The 12,207-nt window shown below is 40.4% G+C and overlaps 1 protein-coding gene across 1 annotated transcript in view; it reads left to right on the forward strand.

The window, feature by feature from the left end:
* The window catches only part of LOC119140611 (microtubule-associated protein 1B-like), a 96,524-nt gene that overhangs the window by 70,546 nt on the left and 13,771 nt on the right, over positions 1-12,207 (forward strand). Inside the window, exons 3-4 of the mRNA XM_037372093.1 lie at positions 5,063-5,145; positions 9,483-9,623. Of these exons, the coding sequence (XP_037227990.1) occupies positions 5,063-5,145; positions 9,483-9,623 (224 nt within the window). The remainder of the gene's footprint in view (positions 1-5,062; positions 5,146-9,482; positions 9,624-12,207) is intronic.

Consider the following 12,207-nt stretch of genomic DNA (forward strand, 5'->3'; position numbering starts at 1 on the left):
AGTCCAAAGTCGATGCTTTGAGTCAGGTGGACACTATGTATCTTTGTCTAATTTTGCATGCGAGTAATTGCATTTCTTTTCTATGTTTTATCTGTTAATATCTAATCATATAGGAGGCTTAGTCTGGCCTGAAGCAAAATGTGTGTTCTTTGTCACCAACTATTTTTGTTTGCTTTTAAACAAGAATAATTGCAGGCTGTGGCATATTTTGTGATCTCTTGTTGGAGTCTCAAACAGTTGGATCATTTTGTAGTGAAATTAGGCTTCATCTCCAAAGTATATTTATTGTTCCTCGCTCTGCAGCTCAAATGCCTAATTTTGTCCTCTCTCCCTTTTTTGGTCACTACATAAACGACATGTTTGTATTGATCTAAAAAGCTATCATGAATTTTCCAGGTTCAGATTCAAGTTGCAGTAACCAGAAAAGGTAGATTACTCTAAAATGCAATATTGTCAAGAATGAATAAATCTTGCTTTCTGAACTGAAGAGGGTTGTCACTGCTACCCCCTTTCCACCTCCCTCTTCAGAGGAAAACAGGACATCTCACCGCACAGGAGGAATGGTCACAAAACAAGTCCTCAGAGCACCTGCCAGTGTTGCTTCTTCCCATGGCAGCAGCATCCACACTCCGGCTACTAGACTCGGCATAGTTGCAAGAGCAACTAGGCTTGGCAAGTTAATTCAAGTAGCACTGTGAGAGCATTTCAGGCTTACCAGTCATCTTGCTGCCTTATTAGTACTGAGGTGTACCAGGCCTACATCAATCATTTGTTGGATTACCTTTAGCATTTTCCTTTTTATTAGGGTCGAGTGTTAAAATTTAATGATGCATGCCAGTGTTTTCTAATTTAATTCCCACAAAAAGATTTTTTTTTCCTTGCAAATATCCTTCAGACATCAAGAACAACAGAGTGCAATTTCGATTTTTGTCCTCTTCCTGCGTATTTGTCATTATAAAAATCACTACCGTGGACATCTGGTCACAACAAAATCTTGTTTCAAGACAGCTCGTCATAGAAATTTCATCCCATGCAGCATTTATTCCAGGGCTTGGATCTATTTGCAACAAGTGGAGATGAAGTTTCACTACAGTTACTACAGCTACTACAGTTCTGCTTTTCACCATACAGAGGATTCACATAAAGATGTTTCTTACGTGGTCATTGTAGCCAAAGTATCCTGGATAACTGGAAAATGATAAAGAAATTGATGGCCTTACAGAGAGATTGGACAGGGTGAAATCACTGATTCAGGTGTCTGAACTCTACTGTTTCCTTTGACTTACAGTTAGAATATTCTGATGGGTTTTTTTAAGGAATGAATAAGCTTATTTCAGGTCTTTTTGCTTTAACCTGCTATTTTAAGCCTCAGTTTTCTTTCTAGTCCCTATGTTAAGTTTAAAATACTATTTGTCTGTTTTTAAGTTTTCTATTAAATTGAGAATTGCTCATTAAAAACATGACAGATGCACCTTTCAAATCTATTCATTTCGGGGGGGGGGAATCAGTAGCAGCTTTAGCACTAGGAAAAAAAGAATCACAAAATCATGGAGGCTGGCTGGCACCTCTGGACATCCTCTAGTCCCACCCCCCTGCTCAAGCAGGGTCAGGTACAGAAGGTTGCCCTAGAGCATGTCCAGCTGGTTTTTGAATATGTCTAACAACAGAGAACAATATTGTTTCATTATTAATAAAGATAGCCAGAGTTATACTACTTCCTTGCTAATTCAGTGTGTAAACAATTTTTTAAAGCATTATAGGCTGAGACAAATGTCTCATTAAAAATTTGGGAACTCCCTCATTTGATACCAGGATATTTCCAGCTACTGCATCTTTCCATCTAATCCAAGAGAAATACTTCTGCTTTCTTCTGTGAGAGAAGACAATTTTCCAATGCCAAAAATTAACTATTCTTGTGGACTGAGTATGATAACAACCTGCATGATGCAAATGCATTGGAAGTAGTTTCTTATAATAATGGGTACTTCTTTAATACTGGATGTATCAGAGTTTCTTATAATACTCAGGAAAAAGAGCTTTGGGACATATCTTTGGGTACCTGTACCTGCAGGCTGGTCCTATATGCCACTTCCTACACTCCCATTGATGGGCCAGCCACAACATTTGGTTCTATATTTCATAGAATCATAGAATCATAAAATGGTTTGGGTTGGAAGGGACCTTCAAAGGTCATCTAGTCCAAGCCCTCTGCCTTGGGCAGGGACATTTTCAACTAGATCAGGTTGCTCAGAGCCCCATCCAACCTGACCTTGAATGTTTCCAGGGATGGGGCAGCATGGAAACAAGTGAGATCTCATTGGAAACAAGCACTTGTACTTGCAAAATAAAGCATGAAAGATGTGAAAACACAGTGGGTGAGGCATTATCTGGTATGGAAAGAAGCAGACCCTAGACCTAGGGAAATGTGAGGGTTTAGTCACCAGTGCTCCTCCTCTAAACATTAGAAATGTGTAGATGTCATTATCATAGCCAGGATCAAATAGCAAGAGAAAAATTAGTCCAGTCTACTACTTGCCTGAGCACCAGTAGATGACAGAGCACTGTGCTGTGCAGGGTGAGATCAGGGAGGAAACAAGTCAGAAAACCCAGCTCCCTACAGGCACAAAAAAATGCTGAAGCGGCAGCTTGATCCCATGTAGTGGAGAGCACAGGGTTACAGAATAGAAATGAGTCACAAAAGTAAGGCCCATCACTGATTTTGTCTCCTGGGAAGACTTGGTTCGTTAATATCTAATAACTGTTAATATCTAATCATATAGGAGGCTTCGTCTGGCCTTAAGCAAAGTGTGTGTTCTTTGTCACCAACTATTAAGTGAGAAATTTGTGGCAGCTGAAGGGCAATAATTTCTTTTGTTTCCTTCTCAATGCTAAAGACTAGATTCAATAAACTCTGCCTAATGTCTTCATCTGAGGTAAACCTGAAGAATAACTGAAATATCAGATCACAGGGCATCTTCTGAAAGGAAACAGAGCCATCTGGATGTTTTATTGAATATAGTCTTATATATGCATTCCTGTTAGGCAAGGAAGCAGAGCTATTAAATTGAATTACAAAGGGTAATGCCAGAACTAAATGCTGCAGAAGGAGACTTGCCCTCCTCTCCTTTCATAATATAGTCCAGGGGTCCTCAAACTACGGCCCACGGGCCGGATACGGCCCCCCAGGGTCCTCAATCCGGCCCCCGGTATTTACAGAACACCACCCCCCCACCCACCCCCTGCCGGAGGTTGGAGGGGGGGAAAACCAAGCAGCCGCAGATGACTGCCTGCCACTTCATCCGCGTGCCGGCCCCTTGTTTAAAAAGTTTGAGGACCCCTGATATAGTCTGTCTCCTTTCAAGTAAGTACAGCAAAAAGAATATGTGTTAAGAAAACTAGGTTTCTTCAAATGAATTAGATTATTATCCACAACTCTCTAGACATTTTCATGTACAGCAGAGTAAACTACAACTCCATTTCTCATTTTGCCTGAGAACATTTTTTTTTTCCTTCTCCTTCATTTTCTATCATTTGATTAAAACCTCTTATACTTCCTGGGGCCCACTGCCTGAGGGACAGCCTGCTGGAGAAAGGGCTTGGGGCAGCAGTGAGCCTGGCCTGAGGCCAGGACAGTGTGGGAAAGGCTGGCTACCCACCCTCCCAGACTGCCTCCATGCCACTCGTGTTTTCAGGAATGCAGAGCTCTTTTCACCATTGCAGTTCTCGTCCTTGTCTCTTTACAGGGGAATTTTTCTAAGTTGGCAAATAGGTGACTTGTTCTGTGTTGTTCATACTTCCTTTTAAGCTTAATGAATTATTTTAATTGGTTAATGTTACAGTTTTCTCAGAAGGGACAGTTCTGTTTTTTGGACTAATTACCAGTCAGGATTTCTGAATGACAATACAGCTGCTAATTAATCTCACTGTAGTTCTTACAGAAAGAGATGCTGATAAGAACTTGCTAATTGCCATAGGAAATAACCTGGAGTCCTGTTGTGTTTTTCTGGTAACCACTCCCAGTCAGATCACTATTAAATACAGAGAACAGACTAACTACTAAATATGAAAGCCAGTGGACTGTGAGGCTGCTCCAAAATTGCCCAGACATTATTCATTCAGGAACTAGCTGTATTTTGTACATCTGTTCACTCCTGTTGCCAAACATTGATTGCTATAGTTTTTGTAAGCAGGAAAAAGATGAACCAGGGCAGCATGGCAAGTGTTCAACCATCCCAATAGGGAATTTCTCACAGTCACAGTGTTAATCAATATTAGCAGAAAGCTGAATGGAGAGTTTTGGCAGGGCAGGTCCCAGCTTTTACCTGGTCCATTTGGTGCAGCTGTGGACCTGTGGTCTGTGTGGGGTGCTGCCTTGCTTGAGAGCGCTCCCACAGTGTGTGACAGGGAGCATGTGTGTGCTGTGCAGGATGGTGCTGCTGGTGGTGGGGAGCAGGGACATCCTTGGGCTCCTTTGCTTGTCTCACAGATTGTACTTGTTAGCCATGATGGGCAGTGCTGGCATATGGCCCAAATATTCACTTTGCTGCTTGCAGGGGAAATTTGCAGCTCATGCTGACTTTCCTCCTGCTGTGGCTAAGCTACCAATAGCTCCTGGAAAAACTCATTTAAAACCACCTAGGCATGTTAAAGGACTGTGTAACATCAGCTATATCTGTGGTGTAGATATGTCCATGAAAATCCAGGGCCAGATGCTCAGCTGGTGACAGTTACTCCAGTCCTTGATCCACACCAGCTCAGAAAGACCAAGGTGAGTAACAGGGACTCCTCCTGCCAGGTGGAAGGGACAGGTCCCAGTTCTGTTGCTAGTTTGTTTTTATTACCTTGAACATTCTGGAGTGGTGTTTCTGGCCCATAGGACCACATGGCATGGGTATTTCTGAAGACATGAGCCAGCACAGTAGTTGCTGTGGCTGGTGTGTGCTGTCCTGTGTAACCAAAGGGCTGTCATACAGTGGAACATATAACTCGTTTAGGGAAAGCACTGTTTTAAACCATGCTGGTTGAATTTAATGTCTTTTTTTTTTTCTCTCTGTGCTTGCAGGTCAGAAGATTCTTCACCACAGAAGTGATGTCTTAGAAACTGTAGTCCTAATCAATCCCTCAGATGAAGCAGTTAGTACTGAGGTATGTCAGTCGGGAATACTTCACTGGATAGGTCATAAAAGCTCCATTAAGTGGACAGGTTGAGAGCAGCTCCTAATAGTGGACAAAAGGACATGTTAGGAGCAAATATCATCAAAAACATTAGCCATCCCTTGATTTTCTTCCTGGTTTCCCAGACTCCTGATAAAGCATCAAAGGCATAGGATGGAATCACACCACTTATCCCAGCATTCATTCCCTCATAACACACCAAATTCCCTTCTTAATGAAATGAAGGCAGCTGTGGTGAAACTGCATCTGCTTTTCTTCTGCTCTTCCATTGTTTGGTAGCTCTCGATGCCTATTTTACATATTTAAAAGTGCCTGAAAAGAAATGAGGTGCCCTGAGATAAATTTAGGTCTTCAAGAAGAATTACCATCAACGTGGTGGTGACTCTAGGTTGATCTATGTGATCTGTCCTTCAAAAAGCACGTGACGTGATCAATGGACTCTGGAGAGTGTCCCAGAAGAGCACTGCCAATTCCTCATGAACTCCCTAGAGTAAAGAACTGAGCATGTAGTTCAAAGACAAAATTGACAGATTTAGCTAGTGAGACTGAAGGTTGTAAAAAATAGGGATAATTACATTGCTAGCCAGTGCTGGGAAGCACTCACGTAGTACAAGTTCTTTTAGTAAATTAAGTGGCTCTGCTTGCAGTACTTTGTGGAAAATCTATTTTGTTACCAACCTTAAGTGATATTAAACACAAACAGGAGGAAACACCAAAACAAATGAAATTTCTGAGGTTTAAAAAGTTTTTAAAAGTAAGTAACCTTAGTTAATGGCAGCTCATGCACTAAAAAAATGTGTGAAAAGCTCTTACATTGTGTTAGAGGTACTTGGTAAGGAGGAGCAAGGGTGTCAGCTGGGTAGCAACTCTTAGGGTTGTCTTTACACTCAAGCTTTCAGAGTAAAAAGCTATAAAGAATGGGGGAGGGGAAGATCTGAAGGAACTGCCAAAAGTAGGGAAATGCTGCTTCTGTCAATTTCCTCTCACTAGACTGTGAGAGGCAATCTTTTTTTCACTTTCATCTTGCCAGGCTGGTCACAACCAAAAGTTACAAACTGAGATTTACCTTGGCTGGCTAAGCAAGACTCTCACTGGACAGAAACCAGAACAAGATTATAAGAAAGAGGCAGAAGAATTAAATCAGAGGTTGGAATAGACATGCTTTGTCCATTATGGCAAATAGAAAACTTAGTTCTACATATCAAGAGATTTCCAGGTTGCATCTGGGGAGACAGTGATACACCATGGAGCTCTGACTTTCACTAAAAGAGGAAATTTCATCTATCAGTTCAGGAAGAACAACGGCAAAAGATATTAAAACAAATTCTTGCTAATCTGGCTGGTAACAGCCATACTGGTGGTAGTCTGAGCATAGTTCTGCTCAAAACTCCTATCGTGTTCTGTCAGATCCCAAATACCTCCCAAAAGAGAGAAGCCCAAAGGGAGAGGGACTGGACTTGCCCAAAGAAAACAAGTTTCTGAAAACCCCATGAGCAGTTACTTCCTTCTTAAGAAGGTCCCACTACATTGCTTGAACACTCCTGCATCTGTACCTTAAATCTTTGGAACTGCTGAGCTGCTTACACTCCTGTCTTAGTTCACACTCTGTCTTTAACTCCATTTTGACTGAGGCTGTCTTGCTGTTCACTTTCTTCAAACAATTTGGGACTTCAGCCAAGGGTAAAACTGAACAGAATCATCACCTTGCAATATTTCTGTAGTGGTCTTGAAATCAGCAGACAAAATTTTGGCAGCCACTCAGAAAGCCTTGATTATACTCAGACACAGAATTTATGTGTTCCTTGAAGTTTTCATGTGTATCATGCATTATGCTCTGTAATCTGCAAGCATTTATTTACTTTTTTTCCTGTCATAGTTTTCTAGCTCTGCAGAACCTATTTCACCATCAATTAATAAAACAGATTGAAGGGGAATTATGTGACAGTTTCATATCAGTGATTCACAAGTCAGGAAATTTTATTGTTAGAAAACTTGGTGAGTTTATACATAAGTTGACAGACTGCCCAGAACTGCTGCCAACAATGAGAGAAAACATAGAAGAGTAAGCTAGTTCTTTTATGATTTTAATACAACTAAACCAGATAAGATTTCATCCAAACATCATACAGCCAGTTTCACGTTTCTATATTTTTGTCTGAAATAAAAATGAATACACTTGATCCAGCTGAATATTGCTGAATTTATCATTTAGTGCAATTAGTGACAGACCAGCATTAGTCCTGCATTTACTGAAAGGAACTTTCTGCTGCTCAAAGTCAAGGCCACTTATTTAATAAAATAACAATGAAGATGTGGTAGAGTTGGGATCTTCTTTCAGATAAATACTCTTCAGTGGTTCTTTTCTAATCGTACTGAAAACATGAGTTGTTCAGCAGAGATTTAGGTCAAGTCTTCCTGGCTCAACCTCCCTGGCATGAGCGGGAATTGTTTAGAACAACTGATTGCTTAACAATTAATATAAAAATTTGAAAGAATGGCTTGCTAGGACAGCTGAGGTGATTATGTCATTTCCATGGAGATGGAGTTTGGATGAAATATCTACATGTGGAGTAGTTCCATATGGAGTCTGCTCATTTAGTTTAATACATGGATAGCCTTATTCTGGGATCACTATTCTGGTTTAACTTAATTCCCCTGAACAGAGGAATTAGTGCACTTGAAATTCATTCTTAACCTTAATTTGAATTGATTTTTCAGTGTTGGACAAGATTTTTGAAATATTTTTGTATTGAATCTGGCTGGGTTGATTAACTTTCCCCATAGCAGCCCTCATAGTGCTGTGCTTTCTTTTTGTAGCTAGAAAAGTGGTGATAACACACCAGTGTTTTGGCTACTGCTGAGCAGCGCTTGCACAGCATCAAGGCTGTCTCTCCAACCTTCCCTCCACCTCACCAATAGGCTGGGAGTGGACAAGAGGTTAGGAGGGGACATAGCCAGGACCCAAAGTGACCAAAGGGGTATTCCATACCATATGATATCATGCTCAACAATAAAAGCTAAGATAAAGGAGAAGGAGGGAGGGCATTTGTTATTACAGTGTTTATCTTCTGGAGCAACTGCTATGCGTACTGAGACCCTGCTTCCCAAGAAGTGGCTGGACATCACCTGCTGATGGGAAGTAGAGAATTAATCTTTTTTTGTTTTCCTTTGCTTCTACACATGGCCTTTGCTTTTGCTTTATTAAACTGCCTTTATCTCAACCCATGAGTTTTTTAATCTTATTTTCTTCCCCCTGTCCTGCTGAGGAGGGGAGTGATAGAGTGCCTTGGTGAGCACCTGGCGGCCAGCCAAGGTCAACCCACCACATTTGCAAAAAGTTTACTGAACAGTACAGAATCTTAAAAATATTTTGTTTAGTTTTTTTTCTTCAGTTTAAGTTGAATTCAACCAACAGGAGTATACTGAATATATGGATTTTTCTTAGCATGTCTCCCCTGAAGAGGAAACAGGAATTATTACTAGCTGTAGTAAGGGTCAAGTAAAGTAATGTGGATCTAGTTTAAAATAGGTAACAGTTATTTCAAAATGCAGAAGTTTATTTCTCAGTAACAAGCTCCTTTGAGCCATCAGATATCTACATAATTTATTACTGTGTATTGAAAAAGGTCTTGGGCTGGCATGCTTAAAAATGTTATTGTGTCCATAGTGACATCATGAGATGTAAATGGTGCACATGCCTGTATCTGAGTGCTTGATTATGATTATGGTGAAACAGAAACATCCTTTAACTTTGTAGATGATTCAACAGAATGACAGTCTGCCATTTTTACATTTGATTTGTGGCTGTTACCTTTTAGTGACATTTTTGCAACTGAATGGCAAGTAATGCTGTACACTGGGAAAAGAAGATCATCCGTCTAAAAAGTCTGACTCATGTAGTTGTCCCTCATTAGCATGTGAGACACAGTTGGCCAAGGCTGTACTGATACAGTGCTATTAAAATTCAACAAGAATTATACAAGGAATGTATTTGTTCATTGAAAATATTATTTTTTCATTCAAATTTTTTTCTCTTCTACTCCTTGCTCTTTTTTCCCCCATATCATTAGTTAGGTTTATTCATCAGACTTTCTTTTTAATTGCTTCTTGTGCCTCCTTTTTTCCCTTTTGCTCCTTTCTTGTTCTCTTTTGTAAACAGCACTATAACTTGAAAATGTTTTGACAGTTCTGGGAGACTCTGGTGTAAAATATGTTTTAAATTAGACAAAGTAAACTGTATGTTCTCAGAGGAATGTGCAAACATGTGGTAACTCGCATTATTGATGTGTTTCTCTCTTTCACTCTAGGTGCGCTTAATGATAACAGATGCCGCAAGACACAAGCTCCTTATACTAACTGGACAGTGCTTTGAAAACACAGGAGAACTCATTCTTCAGTCAGGAACCTTTTCATTCCAGAACTTCATTGAGATCTTCACGGATCAAGAGGTGTGTTCAGAAATGTGTCTTCCATACATTGTCATGTGATGGCACAGGTTTTTAGAAAACTAAAAATGGTCCTCTGTGTTGTTAGAGTTAGCCAACAACTAATTCTGATGCTCTTTACTCTTCATTATAGACTTTCTTTCAAGACATTTATTTAATTTACATTTGATGTAAATTGCTTAACAAAAAAATTACATTTTTATTTGGAGAATTGAATTGTAACTTCAAGAAATAGAAAACCAAGGAACACTTTGACAATGGAAGGAGATACTGTTGTGTTTAAAATATATAGCTTGTTTATTGAAGGTGCACATACAAAGCAGTCAAATTGACTTTGAAATCAGGTTCTTGCCTGGTGGCAGCTAATAGGTGACATTAAATAAGACAGAGGCTATCTGTTGGAATGGCTGTAGTTTTTTGCATCTACCTGCTTGGCTACTTTACTTTAGTGTTTAAAATTTTGCTAGCGAAATCTGTAAAGTTTGTGATTTTTACATACCAAAAATATAAGAATGAAGTATACCAATATTTAATGTTGTTTCTTTCATGACTTGTTATTTTTATGTCTAGCTTAATGTACTGTGTCTGAAAACTCCCATAGGGCCAGGACCCATTGTAAATAAGCTGTTAATTTGGCAACTTTTTAAAATATATATTTAAATAAATCATGTGGCTGCACCCCTAGACATTTAGTTTCCAAAATTAATTAGGAGCATTTCAGGGGAGTAAGATTTGAAAGTTCAGCACTGAAAAAGTGAAGTTTGCATGAGCTCCAGTATCCATTTGGGGACAAAATTTTTAGCAGGGCCTGTAGTGGTAGTACAAGCAGTAATGGTTTTCAAACTAAAGGAGGGTAGATTCAGACTAGATATAGGGAAGACATTTTTTACAATGAGGGTGGTGAAACACTGGAACAAGTTACCCAGAGAGGTGGTAGATGCCCCATCCCTGGAAACATTCAAGATCGGGTTGGATGGGGCTCTGAGCAACCTGATCTAGTTGGAAATGCTCATTGCAGGAAGGTTGGACTAGATGACCTTTAAAGGTCCCTTCCATCCCAAACCATTCTGATTCTATGAACCTTTTCTCAAAGCTTCTTTGTTCAACATATTGGGTTGGGGAAAGAACTGGATTCCTGCTCTCTGAAACACATGTGATGCCTAAAAATTACTTTGGGAGATGGTACAGCTCGAGACAGAACCACGCTTCATCCTGTTCCTCCCTTTGCTGTTCACATGGGAAACTTAAACTACAGATTAGTTGGACATGGCATGGGGCCAGCCGAGGGCTGTGGTTTTGTGCATGAACTCAGAATTATGAGCTTTTTATCATGCATGCAGCTGCAAAAGAACCTGAAAAACAGAAACCATGAATGTGCTTGGCAAGCAGTATTACTGGCATCCGTAAAGCCACAAATCCAAAGCTGATTGGCTCTAGTAACCATTGCGTTAGTGTATAAGGTGTTCACTTGAGCAATAAAATGATTCTGATTGAGCACAGATTGGGGTCCATGAAATCATTCACCACAAGTTACTGTGAGTTCGCAGTTACTTTTCTGTGAAATTACAAACCTGATCTCCTTGCATCACTGGCTAATTAGTGACACAATTACTTTATGACTACATGCAAAACTAGGGCCAAATCCTACTGTTACAGTTAGGAAGCCAAACCATGGCTAGAAAGCAGAGCAGTGGTGGTTGGCTATGAGTTACAGCTGCTGAGGGATTGCCACAGTGGTGGGCGTGCAGGGTGTACTCCCATGCTCTTTGAGTAAAGCTCACTTGACTTCTCTCTGCTCTGGCAGCATGCTCACGAGCCAGCCAGTATTGCTGTTTTAAAGTGCTGGCTTCCAGCTTATTGTCTCTGAAATCTTGGGCTCCCAGTGCTTCTAAAATATTTCACAAAAGCAAAGAAAGACCATATTTGCCATAATGCAGTCTGTGTATGTAACATTTTTTAAAGGGTCCCATTAATGGGAAATTTTTAGGTGGCCTACAAATTGGAAAAAGGATTAGAAAAAAATTCAGTCTTTAATAATACTGATAGACCTTGGGCTGCCCAGTCCTCTGTATTGGAAAACCATGAGTGTGGGAACAATGACTTCCCATTTGTGGACACTGAAATTGTAAAGGATTGACTGTATCAGTTGAATGTTCATAAGTCCATGGGGCCGGATGGGATTCATCCCAGCGTACTGGAGCTTCTGGATGTTATAGCAGGATCCATCTTGATCCTTTACCAAAGGTCTTGGGAGTCTGGGGAGGTCCCTGCTGACTGAATGCTAGCCAGTGTTATTCCAGTTTACAAGAAGGGTGTGAGGGAAGACCGAGGAAACTACAGACCTGTTAGTCTAACCGCCGTACCTGGAAAAATTTATATCCTTCAAAGTCACCTGCCTAGTGGATGAAGGGAAGAGTAGTGAATGGAGTTTTTCTGGATTTTAGTAAGGCTTTTCATACTGTCCCTCACAGCATACTTTTGGACAAGTTGTCCAACTGTGGGATGAGCAGGTACACACTGCACTGGGTGGAGAACTGGCCAAACAGCAGGGCTCAAAGGGTTGTAGTGAATGAGGCTACACCTGGCT

Source organism: Falco rusticolus, chromosome W, assembly GCF_015220075.1.
Source record: "Falco rusticolus isolate bFalRus1 chromosome W, bFalRus1.pri, whole genome shotgun sequence".
NCBI lineage: Eukaryota > Metazoa > Chordata > Aves > Falconiformes > Falconidae > Falco > Falco rusticolus.